We start from the raw sequence: 18,224 nt of genomic DNA, 5'->3' as shown, positions 1-18,224 counted from the left end.
AATGTGGACTTTCTAACCGTGAAAACAATTACACCCAAAGTAAACATTTGACATAAAACAAACAGGCTGCGTAAACAGGTCCAAGTGCAGGAAGGATCTGCTCAAGTGTGCGCAATTACGCACAAGAGATTTAAAACAACAACAACAACAACTACAACGCGTAAACAAGTGACAAAAACTGTGGAATAACTTTGGAATAATTAAAGGCCTGGTGTATCATCTAAAAGTACTTCGTAAGAATGAACTTGATTGTGAATTTTCTAAATAAATTCATCATATCAGATTGGTCAAAAAACGCGCGTGGAAAGAAGAATAAACAGCTCGCGGGTCGTGCGCGCTTCAAACAAAGCTGTAGAAGAAACTCGACTGTGTCAGAAGTATAGGATGTTTTTAGGAAAATGTCTTTCAAGCATTAAATGTGCTTTTATCATCGCATATGGATACAAAAAGACAGACCGCGTGATGCATGAAGTGTCGCAGAAGTGTGCACACAAAAGAACCCTAAAATAAATAAATAAATAAGTAAATAACAAAACGAGAAAAAAAAACAACAACAAAAACTCCAGAACACACACAAGGTAATTTGTGTTCAAGACTGAAAAACTCTTAGATTTAACAGAAAATTAAAAATAAACAAATAAATAAAAATCCCTCATCTGTGTTTCTCTGTTTGGATCTCATCCCTTCTCGCCAATAAGCATTCTCCAAACGGTGCGGCGTTCACATGTTTTGACGCACACTACTGGGTCAAACATCCACCTGCACGCTTCAGCTATCACTCCAAATACGCAGCATAAACATGAGGCTATGAATCCCCTAAAGTGACCCAATTCAACTAAATACTGATATTAAGCAGAAGCAGAACCCAGTGGCTGCGCTGGTGTGCGTCGGCCTGTGCTGGACACAGGCCACAGCGCGGCTCCATCCTTCCACTATTTGCCTGACAAGTGATGCGTTGCCTTCACGGGCGGTACAACCTACTATTCCCAATTCGACATGGACGATTTTTTAGCCTCTTGAGCTGTACAGGCATGTGACAGCCATGTAGAGGCTGGTAATCATGCGTGCAAAGGCAGTCTGTTAGAGCTGTGGCGTTCACTGACACACTAAAGGTCCGGTTAAAAAAGAAAAGAAAGAAAAAAAAGAAACAAAGTCGCCTAAATACATGTTTATTAAGATGGCTTTGAGTGTAAACGCTGGTTGTAGGCCACACTGAACGCACTGCAGCACATGTTTAACATCTACATCAGTGCATGGCCAACATGTCTTGACGGGATAATAATAAGCATATGCAGCTTCTTACCTTTACAGCGACATTTGACCAAAAAAAAAAGTGGAGCACATGACCACAACCATCATTATTATTACAACAAAAATACACTTTAACTGAGGCACATAATAATAATAATAATAATAATAATAATAATAATAATAATAATAATAATAATAATAATATAGTTTAGGAGCTTTGCGAATTAATTCCTATTAAATCACTACAACGTCTCTGAACCAGTGGCTGAACTCGTCCCATCACAGGAACCAGATAAACGCATGTCACAAACACTCAGATCATTCTCTGGATTTTCTCCCACTGACTGCCAGGGTGTGCGTTCAAATGAAAAGAGCTGCAGATGGAGCAGTTTGCGCAGACCTTTGCTCCCACACGACTGACCTTTTGTTATTTCAGCCACCAGAAGGCACCTCAGTGCAAACAAGTCCAACACTTTTCCCCAACGGTCAACATTATCTTTGACGCATTAGTGGCCTGGGAGCTGAGCAGGGTGGGCAAGTAGCCGGTGGCGCACTGGGAACCGACCGGGAAAAAAGACTACATTTACTGGACATCCAAGTTAGTTATCTTAAGGTAAATAAAATGTTGTATAAACACTAAATAATTCTTTAAAAAAAACAACAACAAAAAAAACAGGCCCATTTACGCCTTTTCAGCAGCTCTGTGTAAATGGTTGACATCAGTGTGAGAGCGCACAGGCACTAGTGCAGTTTCAGAGATTTATCCTGAAAAAGGTGGGAAAAAAATAAACAAAAATGAACAAAAAGAAACGTTCATCCTGTTGTATATTCAGCTCCCAGACTGGTCCGTGCTGAAACAAACCCAGGGGGATTGTCTGTGTACATCTTGGCCCCTCAGAGCTGCCCCGGTGTTTAATGTCAGCACAAGTTTTCAACAATATTCCTAATTGTGCGTCTGTACGTGGACAACGTCGTTTCATGTTTACATGCACGTTGATCCCTGTAAGTTTTGCTGTGGCTTAAAAAAATGACACGAGGAAACCTAAAGCGCGTTTCAAATGGGGAAAGAGTGAAGAAGGCGCAAAGTTATGGCGTGTTTGTTTCTCGTGTCGGGAAGCAACAAATCTTTATTATTGCTTTGCAAGTGGGGGTTTGTGTTCAGCGGGTCCACACACGCAGAAGCAGGAAATGTTAGAAAAAAAATCTCTCATTATTTAGATCTAACTCTGGGACGCAAATATAATTATGCGTAGACTCAAAAAGGATGTCTTTTTATTAAATAAGAACAAAAAATTACCTGCTTATCCTTAAGGCATGCTGTGCGTAATTGGTGAATGCAGTGCAGTTTTCGGCCTGTCCGACGCAAAATTTTAATGGAAATCAATTGAACTTGAAGTGGAGAAAATACTGAAATATAACAAAAGGCGAAATGTGGGGTGTGTGACAAAAATTAGTTTTTTTTAGAAAACAATATTCAACTGGAATAAGAATAATATCTGTCCTTCTTATTAGCGGTATTTTTAATGTTGGAAATGTTGCATTTGAATGGCTCATTTGGTGCAAAAAGGATGTGGTTTTGGTGTTTTTCAGCCTCTACAGTTCAGTTTGATCCGCTAATGAGGCAAAGTGTTTTCATACAATTTACAAATATCACCCAGCCGATGACAAAACCAATCATTCATTTCCTCCAATTTCCTTAATGATGCCATTTAACAGGTTCAGATGAAGGCTGGTGCTGATGCGTAAAGACACCCGAACGGCTTTTACCCCCAGAGAAACACACTGGACTCAAGAACCAAAGGTTGTTAGTAACAGAAGACTAAAAAATGAAATGATTGAAAGCTAAACGAGGGGTTTAAGCGCACCAGTTCATCTCTGAATTCTGACATTTTTTTTTAGTATCAGTTTGTCACGGTTGTGTTTTCTCCCGCCCATCTTTTCACATCAGCTTCACAAATGACAAAACCGTGAAGATCTGATGAACATTCTTCTCTTTCTTTTTCTACTCACCCTATCTGTGTCAATAACAAACACACTCATGGTGGTATATCCCCGGCTTTGCTCTCAAGAAGGAGGGAGGAGGAGGACTGGAGGGAGGGAAGGGGAGAGAGAGGGGGAGGGGGGGTGTCTCTGTGGACTTGTCATGTCAAAGTTTTGAACCAATGGGGAGGGAGTTCTCGGAAATCTCCAAACTCCAGTGGAGAGCCGCACCAATGAGCGGCGGAGGAGCGTTGGAAGTCCAGCCTCCTCCTGTTCCGACAGATTGAAATGTAAGTCTGTCTGCAGAGCCGTCAGGAAACACTGCGAGAATTCTGTCCCCTCTTGTTCCTTATCGCGCAAAGAAGAAGAGGAAGAAGATTTTCTCGGACACTGTTTTGGGACACTGCCGGCCACGCTGGACGCGGAGCAGGATCCACGAAGGAGGCAGAAACCGGACACCGTTTTCTTCATTTGTGGCTTTAACACGATGGGTGAGTTCAGAGTGAGTGGGATCTGCGTTTGTTGTTGTTGTTGTTTGGGTTTTTTTTTTTTTTTTTTGCTTGTTTTGTTTGATTTTATTTTTTGTCAGGATGATGCAGCAGCGGAAGGTCAAGGTGAGAAAATGCGGACAAGTTTAGTGCAAGTGGACTTTGTTTGGACGGCTCCGACCAGCCGCGTTTGTACTAGAAAGGAAACAGCAGCGGGAGTTATTCCATGTGTCAGTTACGGATGAGTTTTAGTCCCAGCTATCGGACATGCGTGTGGGGTTTAGCCTCAGCGAACACCAACTGTCAGCGCACACACAATGTCCTCCAGAAAAAGAACTGAAGGGGCTGATGCGCGTCTGACACTAAAACACATTGTGAGTTTCAGAATGCGCGCTCTGGTGAAATCCTGTCATTTTACAGCGCATCTACACTGAGACAATAAAGAATTTGAATTTGGCTTACACAGAGTTCCTAAAATGACTGAGAATATGGATAAAAAATAATAATAATTTTAAAAAGTCAGTTAAAAGTTGGAGCTCTTTGCCATGGTTGGATATGTACAGTTTGATCACAGAATATTATTAGTTTGAAGCAGTCTGTGGTGGGCCTTTTTTTGCGGTAGGCCTTTTTTTGCGGTAGGCCGTCCACTGGTTACCTAATCTCCGTCTCATTGTCCTGCCTTTTTGTGTGTTTGTTTTTGACACCAGAGCCAGCCTTCGGTGAGGTGAACCAACTCGGCGGGGTTTTCGTCAACGGCAGACCGCTCCCTAACGCCATCCGGCTCCGGATCGTGGAACTGGCCCAGCTCGGGATCCGACCCTGTGACATCAGCCGGCAGCTGCGCGTCTCCCACGGCTGCGTCAGTAAGATCCTGGCCCGTTACAACGAGACCGGCTCCATCCTCCCGGGGGCCATCGGGGGCAGCAAGCCGCGCGTCACCACGCCCACTGTGGTCAAGCACATACGGACATACAAACAGAGAGACCCGGGGATTTTTGCCTGGGAGATCCGGGACAGGCTACTCGCCGACGGGGTTTGCGACAAGTTCAACCTGCCGTCCGTCAGCTCCATCAGTCGGATCCTGCGCAACAAGATCGGGAATCTGTCCCAGCAGAACCAGTACGAGTCGGGCAAACAGGCGCCGCACCCGCCGCCGCAGCCCGCGTTACCCTACAACCATTTGTACTCATACCCCAGCTCCAAAGTGCCCACTCCCCCTGGCATGCCCACCCTACCCGGACACATGGCCATGCACAGGATATGGCCTTCGTCGCACTCTGTAACAGATATTCTGGGGATACGGTCCATTACAGAGCAACAAAGTAAGCATGGCTGCATGGAGGCATGCAAGCGTTTCACTTTATTTATGACAACACATTTATTTATGCGCGCAACACTGAGGATGTGTGTGTGTGTGTGTGTGTGTGTGTGTGTGTGTGTGTGTGTGTGTGTGTGTGTGTTTGAGGGGAGGTGGATTTTTCCTGAGTTCCTTAAATAGTTATTATACCCCCTTGTGTACATTTTGGGACGTTTTAACCTCCCAGGCCTGAATGCCATTTGACCTGCCTGCTAATACTGATTTGAGCAGTAGTTCAGAACCAGATGGTCGGCCTTGCACTAATAACACTGGTCTACATTTTTTTTTTTTTAGAAATGATTTGCTTCAGAGATTAAATGTGCTAAATGTTACGTATTTTAATAAGATTAATTGGAAAATAAATGACAAAAGTGCCGGTTTGCTGATGTTTTCAAGGTATATGATTAAGTGTTATTACACATATATATTGGTTTATGTACATTTATATAATAGTTTTATAAATCTGCCACTAAATAGAACCTGTACAGTGAATGTATTCTAATGTGCAGACAGTGTTTGGAAGTAGATCTTGTAGCTCTGAGACAAATATTCCCTTGGAATCAAACCCATTCTCTCGTTAATTCTCGAATTTCACACTTTGACCCAAGGCTGTATCTTGGAAAGTTCAGCCAACCAGCATTTTTGACTGGATTTTTCTTTATCAGTGACTCTCATGTGGTAAAATTTCATTACTTTTATTCTGGAAGCATTTTCCTTGTAGACCAGTGTAATGAAGTGGCGGATGTGGAATATTAGAAGGACAGCAGAGGGAAGGCGCTGAGATGATCCAAAATGAGGCGTGCGTAAAGTTTGGAGTCAGACATTTTGCGCCAGGTTGCGCGTTGAGTCAAGGTTCGGCGATTGTTTTAGGCCTCAACAGACAGCAGCGCGTTCAGATCCAGACTGAAGTCTAGATGGTGCATGTGTTATCTATGTGTGTGTGTGTGTGTGTGTGTGTGTGTGTGTGTGTGTGTGTGTGTGTGTGTGTGTGTGTGTGTGTGTGCGCAGGTACAGGGCCTACATAGCTTTGGCACACACTCAACAAGACTACAACTGTTTTGGAAACAGTGAAACAGGATCCGGCATAAATCAGTGTTAATGGCCGGCTCGGTGTTGAGAAAGGGGATTTTTTTTTTCTCCTAAGAGCCTGTTTTCCAGTGGCAAAAAGAAGAAGAAGAAGGGGGAATAAGGTCTGTCAGTCCCTGCTGCTGTCAGGATTTTCAGGGTTACCAGCAGAAAACACGGCCCGGCTCTTTTTCACTTTTTCACTTGGGTCAGTCTAAACCGAGCAGATCTAGATCCAGGAGAAAGCACACAGTGGGAGGAATGTGTTTGGAGAAGCTGCCTTTATAAACAATTTATGCATTTCCAAATTATTAGCAGATGTTTGTGGCAGGTTTTTGTCGAACGCTGGGTTAAGTTTAAAGTACGTTTGAGTGATTTTCGAGGGCTCATTTGCACCGCAACGATTTCACACCAGCGTGATGATTTTAGAAATTAATTCGTGAATTTATGCAAAATGACAGCTGAGAGAGAGAGAGAGAGAGAAAAACAAGACGTTCATGTGAATTTAGCGATTTCAGGTCAAATTTCATTGCATTTTTAAAGTGACGCGCACGCAAACACACACACCGACTACATAATATACAGGTTAGAAAAGAAAACTTCGAACTAAACATCGAAATACCACCCTGAACACGCACAAAACGCACATTTAGAAAAACTTTTTTTTTTTTTTTTTTTTTTTAAGAGCTGTGTCATATTTGGGGTTTTCTAATATTATAAACTGTAGGATATTACAGGAGGTCAATGTAAACGTAAATGTGACTAGTCCACAATAGGAAGGCGTTCGTTTGGTCCATAACTGGGCATAAAATATTTATTACTAACATTTTTATTACTCTGTTTTAATAAAAGAAAAACAAAAAACATAAGCAGAAAATAATGTGAGGCCTGATACAGATTATTGACTCAACGCTTTTACGCAGACATTGTACACCTATAGAAAATATATGAAAGTCTTATTTTATTTAATATTATGCTGGTAAAAAAAAATAAAAAAAAAAATGTGATCAAAAATGTGTGTGCGTTTGAAACACAAGGAGGCCCTTTGTCACGTGAGCTGCTGTTTGTGCGTAAAATGACAAATGGCTGCTCTTAGTGCAAATTGTCATGCCTTATGCAACCTGGCCGAGCTGCTGCTGCTGCTGCATGGGCCTGATGGATGCTCTTTTTTCCTATAATCCTAAAGAAAAGAGAAAAAAAAGACTCCTTCTGACTTCTTTCCTCTCTTCTCCTCTGTCTCTCTTTTGCCCCCTCCAGTTAGTGACAGTCCATCCTTTTCCAGCGCCAAACTAGAAGAATGGAGCGCTATAAACAGGACTAATTTCCCACCAGCAAGCTCTTCGCTAGTCAATGGCTTGGATAAACCGCATTTAGAACCTGAAGCAAAATACACACAGGTAAAGACAAGAAGGACATCTCACATTTTTTTTGTAACCATCCCAACATCTGCAACAAGAGAAGCTATTAATCTTCTTGGAGTCATGAGTATTTTAGAGTATCTAAATAATTACATGGCCTGGAAATGTCCCTTTCGCAGCATTAATGCGCTTCCTTCCTTCTGTCCTCTTATTTTTACTTTACAAGTTGCACTGGCAGCACCTTCTGCTTTTATGGTCAGCATTTTCACGAACCATTATGGTGTAAATTTGCAGTTTGGTATCCTGGCTGTTGAAATTAATAGTCCTTTTCGCTTTAACACTCTGAAACTGGGTTTAGAGACAAAACAAGGCAGAGGTGGAAAACCTACTATGTCTGTGTGCGTGTGTGTTTTTGGTTCCATGCTGAATTATCCTGGTGTATCTCTAATGTTATGATTTCAGGGCTTAAGTCCACGCAAAGGTCAAGGGCAGTGAGACACTGAATTTGCGTAGAAGAAACGCGGCTCCTCACATTTCCACATTTTACGTGGTTTCGTGCGTAAAAGGACATAAATGAATGCGTATATGGAGTCATATTTGGTTTAAAATCTAAACTCGTGCAGCAACAGGCCTTTACTTTCTGGATTCTTATGCACCGAGTTATTAAAGTCGATGGAATGATTTAAAGTAGTTAAAAAATGAAATATGGTTATGATTAATATGCTTATTCATGTTTAATTATTTTTTTTTAAAATAAAATGAAAATATTTCTATCGATTATATAAGGAGTTACAGACATGTTCTCTCCCTAAAATAAATGAAATGCAGTTATAATAATTTTGATCCTTATTCATCTATGGCTTTCTTTTCCGACTAAAAAAAAAAAAAAAAAATTCATAATTTTCAGTAATTACGCGGTGCTGTAATTATTTTTTCGTTTTGTTCAGACTGTAAATGGTGGTAGAGGTCTGCGTGTAGGTGAAACACGCGTTCGTTCCCTTTTGTTTTGGACCACGCGTGCCATTCACAAAAAGCAATTTCATGGCGCATTATTTATTTTGTCTTTTTATCAGACGCAGTTGTCACGGTCTTTACGCAGAAAACAGAGCCGACAGTGTGAGGTGAGGAGCGGACACACGGCCTGTCTGAGCGCTCCTACAAAAACAGAAGTCAGCCATTACATGCAGAAAATAACAACTCTATAAATTACATTTACTGCATGAAAAACAAAGGATAGCGCAGCGAGTACTGTTCCCTTCAAAAGACTGGAGGATTAATCATGCCTTTGTCCCTGACATTTTTTAGAAGGAGGCAGCCTGGGTATTAGATGGAATGTTTCATGCGTGTACAGTTAGTGTTTGTGACAGAGACACATGGAACTCACTGATCCTGTTAAATAGGAGGTGCACGAAATGGAGAAATTTATGTTCCAAATGCTTCCAATTTTCAACCGAAGTCATGTCCTTCCATACTTTGTCGTATTTCCTCCCACATTTGCCCCTGAAACTGTTTCTACCTCCCAGTCCTTTCCCAGTGCGCTCATGTTAAGGCCTGAACCTCAGAGTGTCAGTGGAAAGCTGCACTTCTTCACCCACATGTCCTCCATGGATGGTCGGGGGCAGACCTTGCACCCATGGGACTGTCTTTGTTTGTTTTATTTCCCCTGAAAATGAGCATCATTAACCCTTTCATGCACAGTGGTCACTACAGTGGACAGCTGTTCAAAGGGGTTCTCTTATGGATTTTGTTGTTTCAGTTCCATATCAGCCAACACAGTGGACACTTCTGCACCATCCCATACACTGGGTTTCAGACCATTACTATAAACCTGCTGTTCTAGATAAACCTGATCTGCAGTTACATGTTTGAGTGTAAAAAAAATGGTAATTTTTATTAGATTCTAAAGATTTTTTTTTTTGTTTTTGTTTTTTTTGCATATTATCTCCATGCAGGTATGTTAAAATGTGAGAAAACACCAGATTAGCAGCATTAAACATGTTTTTATTTCCTAGTTTTGAGGCAGTATATCAGTAAATACATGTTTCTTTGCTTCTGAAATTAAACGCATGGTGCAGCTGAGTGGACATTTTAGAAACTCCATGAAAATTAGGTTCATAAGAATGTGTTCAATTTTTTTCATGCCTAAAGAGGAATAGAAACACGGAGGAAAAAAAAAACCAAAACAACAAAACTCTTGATTAAGGTTCTCATAATTCATGCATGAAAGGGTTAAATCGGACTGAATGTGAGGAGCGCACATCACGGTGTTTGTCACGAACTCAACCTCGTTTTGTTCCGCAAACATTTGTAACAGATAAAATATTCAATTCAGTTCGACCTTATTTTATTTTATTTTATTTAATTATTTATTTATTTTTAAATATTTGATGCCATTACGGTTGTAAATATTTAAAGGTCTTAAAGACTTATTTGCGGTGCAAACAATGAGACAATTGCGGGACTAAAAACATTTGAATCCGTATCTGAATAACCGATATGAACCTAGTTTTAATTTCAATGAACTCTTCTTTATCAAATATAATTTAATCCTAATCAGAAACATACCGACGTGTCAAACAACTATTATTATAAATGTCCTTTTTTTTTAACACAAGAAGCTAAAATGCGCAGATTCAGATTGAACCTTCTCTTAGTGGAGGCCTGTCGCTTCATGGGCTCCTTTGAATTAGTCTTAAAGCAGTAGTCTGTTTGGCAGTTTGAACACACACGTGTTTCTTTGGTTATGTTGTTCCACAAAATGTTTTCAATAAATGCCATATTTATTCCAAAATAGGTTTGTGTAGCAGGGCTGCACACAATGACAGGCCCACTTGAAAGTCTGAGAGCTGCTCCACAGTAAAACGTGCGCATTGTGAAGCCTGGACTGTTTGTGTTGTTGTGTCAGACAGGTGCTGACTCACATGTGTAATTTCTGAAGCTTTGGTAGTGGTGGCGATGTTGTGGACTGTATTTTATATTGAAAGGTGTTTCCTGTTGTGTGGCTCAGTCCAATATATACTTATATATTTGTAGTTTTTTTTTGTTTGTTTATTTGTTTTTTGTGAGTGAACCCTATAATAACCTTCAGAACATTTAGTTGCACAGAAAAAGATATTTAGCTGCTGCCGCTGAAAGGCCTCAACTCTGTGTGGGTCTTTATATATATAAAAAAAATGTAGATGTATAATGGAAGCGAAGACATTAAGCCCACAAACACCATCATGCACCCACAGACACCCACAGTCACCCAGTACAGACCCACAGACACCCACAAGCACCAGAATCCATTTTCTTAGCTCTATAGTAACTTTTTTTCTTTTCTTTTCTTTTTTTTTTTTTAAATGATCACCACAAATGCCCACTTTGGTGTGTATCTACTTGAAAAAAAAATACCCAGTGACTGTGTCAGTCAAGCAAGTCTTTGAAAAATAAGTCAAAGAAACAGAAATTGTAGAAATAATTCGCAGTAGTTGTATGCAGACCACCCAGGAACAGAAATTCGGCCTCGCCGTTGAAATGCTTTGGTGAATTCCTCCAGTTAAAGTCCTGTCGCCCTGCCAGAAAAGCAAAGCCCATTCATTCATGCTTTCCCTTCGAACCCTGGCTTCGCCTCATTCTCTATCATATTTCCCCTCTTCCTGCCCTTTCACTCTCAATCTCTCATGACATCTGTTTTGTGGCGCCCCCCAACCACCCTGTCTCCTATTGTCTGGCTCGGTATATCAGCGCCACCAGAAGAACAAATCCACTTTTGGTATAGAAAACAAAGTCATCATACATATACAGATGGCCAGTCATGCCTGTATGGTTTCTGTACATGTCTAATGTGTTCCAGGGACATGAGAGTGCATAATTGATACTCCAAATTGGAAAAATGGGTTTTTTATGTGGTGGCTGTGATATCCAAGTTAGAATTTAAGTCTGTGCTGTTTATAATCTAACCAACTTCACTTCTGCCTTTAACGTTTTTCCGTAGTTTACCTCAGATTTTTTCCATTACAAGCCAGCTGGTTGTGTGTGTGTGTGTGTGTGTGTGTGTGTGTGTGTTGATACCTGAGTTACAGTTAAATCAGCTAAATCCTCTCTTAAATGATTAGATATTAGACACTGCTGTGGTGATATTGTCATTTACAATTTCAAACCTTCAAGGTTCCAGGTTACTTTATTTGTACCCGTGGGTAGATTTGTTTTGCAGTTGAGATGATGGCTTTGGTATTACAACAAGACATACATTAAACATGTAAGACAGGTACTGGATGGAGCTTACAGACAAGACAAAAAGACAGGACAAAAAGTGCTCAGTGTTCCACCATTCATCAGTACAGCAGCATGGATAAGGAAAAGAATAAAATAAATAAATAAGATCAAATAAATAAAAAAGAGATGCAATAAAACACAATAAAAACCAGAGAAGATGAGAACAGTCTGGGATAAAAAAAACAGGATAAGAATATAAAATTAAAAAATTTGAAGTCACAATAATAATACAAAAAAAAAAAATAAAGCAAAGAAATACAATAAACAACTAAAATAAACCTTATGTAAGAAAAATGAAAATAATTCTTGCTCAATGTTTAAAGGCTGACATAATCAACAGTTTGGCATGAAGGAAAAGCTGAGAGTTTAATAATCATCTCATATTCTCCAGGCCAACCCCTCCCACAAAAAAAACAAAAAAAACCAAAAAAAGATTAATCTTATTTTATTAGAAACTGGATAAAGTCTGAACTGAAAACATTAAACATCACACTTGCAGAACGCGATGAATCAATATGGAACTGAGCCTCAAACTGGGGTAAAAATGTCTCAGTGGGAACGCTTTTCATCTGAATGTGAGTAATCAGTTACTCCTGCTGCCAATGCGTGCACATACTGAATAATCCACCGATCTTTAAAAACAACTGCCTCTGTATTTACACCATGAGGAAGGTCATCAGCACCCTTTCAGATGCACATTTTCACAGCTGATCTTCTCTTTTTCTTTGCAGACGCCGAATGGCTTGCCCACAGTGAACAGCTATGTCACAGCACCCAGCATCCCTCCCTACCACCCTCCCACCCAAGTGTCACCCTACATGGGGTACAGCGCCACCACGTCGGCCTATGTGACCGGAGCCACATGGCAGCCGGCCAGTGGCAGTGCTCTATCTCCCCACAGCTGTGACATCGCAGCCCCTTTGGCCTTCAAGAGCATGACTGCCAACCGTGACGCTATCCATCCAGTCACCGCTTCGGCGCTGTGAATGAGAAAAGTTCAAGAACGGACTGACGAGAGGAGGAAGGAGTGGGGAGAGAAAAAGAAAGGGGAAACATAGAGTCTTTCTCTCCCTGTGGCTTCACGTCACCTCTTTTCTCTATGAAGGACTTGGCCCCCCAGGACCCATATTTGTGCCATTGTGTACTGTATGCCAACTGACCCCTCCCCACTTTCCTCCCCAACAAGCTAGTCAGGCTAAAGACACACAGGGAATAAGGAGAAACAGCCTGTACATTTTCACCACATCTTGTCTGAAAGAACTTGCAGGACAAGTGTACTGAAGGACTGGCTCTGAACTCAACCATGACATTTTGCCATCCATCAACACAGTTCCTCTCAGATTCTTTACTGCACACTTCACTGCAAAATGTCTTGGGGCAAAATGGGGTAATGTATAATTTCATGAATAAGCAATCAAAGAAGAGAGGAAAAACTTTGCATTAGTCTTTCAGGGTGCTTATTATTAATTGCTATAGGTTTTTTAAAAATGTTTGTATGCTTTTTTTTGTCATGTTTTGATAAAATTAACTGTCATATGGAGCATTGTTTTCCCACTTCTCTAAAAAAAAATTGTAGCCTATGCAAGCAAGAGCTCCAGAGAGAAGTTATTGTTTATTTATTAGATTAAGGTACGTTGAATGAAGTGCAATTAGCCTTACAGACAAGAATGGGGATCTCCACGCACATTTTAGACAAAATTGGCATTGGTCTTATGTTGGAGTGTATACCATTAACAATTTAGCTGCACACTTCCAGATGTTGCACAGTGAAATTGAATGTATCTTATTAAATTGTTTGGCTGTTATTGGTCTTCATGAACTGTTTGGGAAAAATACCTTTTATTCTTATAAGACGCTCACAAAAACACACAGACACCATAGTTACATCTATGGATTTCCCCTCTTTCTGATGGTGTATCTTTCTCTGGTAAATCCAGGGTGTTGTAGCCTCTTTTACATGTGCAGGAAACTGCTTTTCATAAAGAAATACAGTATGTGTGTGTGCACGTCTGTACAAGGCCTGTATGTGCTGTCGCTGCCACACGTCACGGCTCACTAGGAAAATTAATCAGAAATGCTTTGAGCACTCAGTGTTTGTTAGCACAGCGCTTAAAAAAAGAAAAAAAAAATCCTCTGGTTCATTAAAATAACAAAGATCAAGTACATGTCCACTCATGTAATTAAACCGGTACGGCCGTTTCTTTATTTACTATAATCATTTATGCCTGGAAATTAGTTTAGGAGGAAAATAATGGGTAATGCAATTATGCCTGAGAGATATGACCAAAAATTTTATCATTATAAAAATGTTCCTATTTGTCCATTTCAATCATTATCAAGGGAAATGTCAAGTCAGTATTGTGTTCCAGTTTAAAGGCTGATTTATGGTCAGGAGTCAGTGTTGGACAAACAGGATAGTTATTTGTAGTTTTAAACTATCTTTCATTAGACAAAGAGCTGAATATTTTACAAAAGTAGGGGCACAACATTCAGAACAATTAGAGTGATAAAAATCTGGTTTTCAGCATCTGATTGTGCAACGGAAAAAATGAACAGAACATTGAAACATTTTGTGTCTTTAATTTCTTTATTGTCTTAAGGGATTTAAAATGATACTGTGACAATCCCAGGCACTGATCCTCATCAAATATTAGAGCAAAATGATGTCCAATATGATATAAAATTATATAAAGATGAAGAACTTACAAGCTACTATACTACTAATTATTATTATTATTATTTAAAAAAAAAAAAAAAAAAAAAAAAAAAAAAATAATAATAATAATAATAATAATAATAATAATAATAAATCACCTAGCCCAAGCAGTCCCAAAAATTGCATACAGTTCGATTTCAATGAATTTCAGCTTAATGTACATATTTTATGGCGAGTATGAAATGATGAAAACATACAATCAAATATTTAGAAAATATACAGCTATCAAATTAATGTATAAACATAAAATGTAACTACCTATTTGAATTTTTTAATGTCTGCTCTTTTGATGAAACCCTACCCCTAGGATTAGATTTGAGCATCTTTGTTGTAGTTTATGATGTGTTTCAACCATGTTTTAAATACAGACAGTAAAAGTGTCCCTTTCAAAGTTTAATACATATATATTGACTTTACACTTCTGTTACAAGTCAAATCCTAGCTGTGGTTAGCGTTCCTTGAGAAGAGTGGATGTTCAAATGTAAAACAGAAGATCTTTAAATTGCACGCCACATACGTCTATATTAACAGAATGATTTGTTAGCTCTATATTTAAAAAAATACTCCATTTTTCACGGAAAAATATCTACATTAAACTGAAATGCACTGACATTCTATTGGGATTCCATGAGGAGAGATGAGGTTAAAACATTATTCTGAAAACTCAACATCCTCTTTAAATGCTAGTGATGATCTACTCTAAAAAAATAAAACGATCTACACTTTATTCTGCAGTTGGGAGAGGGAATAAGAACATCCTTGTTGCCTTGAAGTTCTAGACTTGTGTGTTGCGGACTCCCGGGGTGAGGTGGAGTCCGTGTCCATTCAGAGACAGACACAAATAGTCTTGATGGGCCACGGTCTCCAAGGTCATCAGACATGTGACCTAAAAGCGAACCTTCAGCAGCCACAAAAACGGGCCAAACAGGGCTTGTCGGGGCCAACTCAACATGTTCATTTCAAAAGAATAAGCACACAAACCAGGCTGACAAATGACATGTTTGCAAAATGATGCAAAAAATACTTTCAGATTTGTTTCAAGGGGGGAGGTGGTGGTGGCGGGGGACTGCAGTGTAATAAATTATAATAAGTAAGTCTGGCAAGCTAGGCCTCCGGTGCAAAACCAGACGACTGAGATTTATACAAACTGGGCTCTGGTGTGGACATGAAGTTGCAGATAAATGCTGTGATAAGATTAGGTTGTTTTACATAGGGCTGTGGAAGGTTCATGAGGTGGTGGAGTTGAGTAATGGCCCCTGCGTGTTTCCATCACTCCGGTGTTACAGCATAAACAAGTCTCTCCGTGCGACAGTGTCAACAGTCCTCCACCATGCAGGGCCTGATTTGACTTGGAAAGCACTCTTCCCCGCATCCAGTGGTCACGGACCGTTGCTCTGGGATCGTAGTGTTTCTTTGACCGTATGTGAACCACATCACAGCGACGTGATGATCAGACATTCTCTGTATACCAGCTAGCCAGGCCCTCGCAGCTAACCCCTACCATCTACCATTCATCATGTACAGTAAATGATAGTTACAAACAGCTCCCTGCCGTAAAAGTACAAGAGCGGTATGAAAAAAGTCCTCACATGCTGTTTTTTTTTTTTTTCTTCTTTACCTCAGTCTACATCACACACAACAAGGCTAAACAACTTTTCCTTTCAACTACGCTACATGAACTGAGCTCAGCCTTGTTATTCTCCTCTGACTCACACAACAAAATTAAAATGTGGTCGTCTTAATTGACACCAAAAGAATAGGAACAGTGTGTTTTCTAGACAGGAGGAACAGTTTTCTTGAAGGCCTAATAATCCTTTGTCTTGCACTACTATAATGTTGGTTAGCCTCATAGAAGCCAGGTCTAAAAAGCGTGTAGCTTTAAAAATAGGGGCAAGACACGTGTTTATAATTAATGATGTTGAGTCTAACTTCAGTGTCATATGGTTATCTTTACTTCTCCGCATGCAATCAGAAACAAGACAGCCATTTCCAGAGTAACACAGAGCAGAGTATGGGTGAATGCAGGGGCCTACGCATGGTCCTGCTCAATGGACAGTTTTTTTTAGAACAGACATTGACAACAGCCAGAGTGTTTTCTTAATGCTTTAAAATAGCAATGTTTGAGCAGACAGGTGAGTAAAACCTCTGGACAAAAAAAAAAAAAAATCATAGAAAATCACCACACGTCTGGTTCCATGTCTTCGCTCTGTATATATGTGCCTCTTGTGTTCAGTCACAGTGACATAATTTTCTGTTTTATTTTTTTTTTAACACATACTGTGAGTGTTTTGAAAGGACTGCATATTAATCATTAGCTGAGACTGCTTTGGAAAAGACAGGTGGGGTCGTGTCAATACAGTGAGCTTGTATAGAGGTGCAGAATATAAATGTTTGAGGTTGAGGATGACACACGAAAAAGGTTCAAAAGAAAATGAGAACGACACATTTTTTTTCTGCGACTGGAGATTTACGATTGACGCAGCGCAACGGGGGAATTCGGGTGGAAGGGCGGCTCTGTTGCTTGGCTACTAGCAATATATACACGCGTGGCAGCACATGTTGCAAGCTGTCAATGTCTGAAAGAAACGTACACATTCAACACTCTATTACAGCAAGGACACGTTAAGCGCTTACAATTCCATCAGTCTGCGAGTCGCAGTTGTTAGTCTGTCACCACAGGCCCCTGGGCAAAAAAAAAAACCAAAACATCAGGAGCCATTCCATTTTGGCAAGAGAGAAACTCCCACATTAATGATGACTGTCAAATGCCAACGTGGCTTAGTATAAGCGACTACCAGATGAGGTTAAGATGAGTCTCTTAAAGTGTAGCTACTACCCCTAAGGCTGTGCAGCAGGTGTGTGTGTGTGTGTGTGTGTGTGCATGCATATTTGTGTAAGAGACAGACTGGCAGAGGGACAGAATGTGTGTGGTAACCCCCCCATCCCTGCAGCCACATTTGAATTTGTTGAGCTTGTTGTTTTAGCTTGCACTAAGCTGTGTTCAGGCAACAACTCCCCAGCACCAAAGGACGGACAGACAGACAGACAGACAGACAGACAGACAAGGAGGGAGGGAGGCACAGGAATGACTGACACTCTGTTGGCTAATACAACTTCAACAGTTGACAGGTTCTCAAACAACAAAGTCGCCTGATGGAGGAAAGATGAGGAGGAGAGTGAGGAAGTAGTAAACTGTAAGGAAGGCGATACGTTTACATATCAACGCTGGGTTCAAATGTTCCTGCGAAAGCCAAGTGTGGAGCAACACAAGCCTACACTGTAAAAAATGACTGTAGAATTAACACCAAAAAGTTGTAAAATTGCAACATAAAAAAAAAAAAAAAACTGTAAGTGACAATACAATGCAAAGTTGTTTATTTGAAAAGATTTTTGTGTTAACGATTAAATCAAATATAGCTGTAGTTTTTACAGGAAGAGTATGTGAACAAAACCAGATTTGGATGTAGAAATGATGGACTTCTTTTGTTTTTAGAAAATAAAATTGTAAATTGAAATACAATGTGGCACCGTTTAAATTGCCAAGACCATAATGTTGAAATAACAGCATATTTACTTTTTTATATATATATATAAAAGTTATAAAAAAGTAAACATTTACCAATGTCCCATTTTAAATTAGTAAATGAATGGGTTGGTAGAGTTGGTAGAGCGGCTCGTCCAGTAACCAAAGGGTTGGTGGTTCCAATCCTGGCTCTGACTGTCCATATGTCCAAGTGTCCATGGAAGACACT

At 40.1% G+C, this 18,224-nt stretch overlaps 1 protein-coding gene across 2 annotated transcripts; it reads left to right on the top strand.

Moving 5' to 3' along the window:
• Positions 1-3,540: 3,540 nt before the first annotated feature.
• Positions 3,541-17,837, top strand: pax9 (paired box 9). Of its 2 annotated transcripts, XM_030127650.1 has the most exons (4): positions 3,541-3,722; positions 4,427-5,041; positions 7,399-7,538; positions 12,488-17,837. In XM_030127650.1, exons 1-4 carry the CDS (start codon positions 3,719-3,721, stop codon positions 12,740-12,742), a joined length of 1,014 nt encoding a protein of 337 aa, XP_029983510.1. In that variant the 5' UTR covers positions 3,541-3,718; the 3' UTR covers positions 12,743-17,837. The 2 variants fall into 2 exon arrangements, with proteins under 2 accessions (XP_029983510.1, XP_029983511.1); XM_030127651.1 differs by lacking the exon at positions 7,399-7,538.
• Positions 17,838-18,224: the final 387 nt, after the last annotated feature.

Source organism: Sphaeramia orbicularis, chromosome 22, assembly GCF_902148855.1.
Source record: "Sphaeramia orbicularis chromosome 22, fSphaOr1.1, whole genome shotgun sequence".
Taxonomy (NCBI): domain Eukaryota; kingdom Metazoa; phylum Chordata; class Actinopteri; order Kurtiformes; family Apogonidae; genus Sphaeramia; species Sphaeramia orbicularis.
This window is presented reverse-complemented; position numbering and strand designations above follow the sequence as displayed.

Bases quoted from the DNA above. Each gene is read 5' to 3' on its own strand.
- pax9 (XM_030127650.1), top strand. The intron at 5,042-7,398 runs GTAAGCATGGCT...TGCCCCCTCCAG, and splicing joins GTCCATTACAGAGCAACAAA to TTAGTGACAGTCCATCCTTT. The intron at 7,539-12,487 runs GTAAAGACAAGA...TTTTCTTTGCAG, and splicing joins CTGAAGCAAAATACACACAG to ACGCCGAATGGCTTGCCCAC.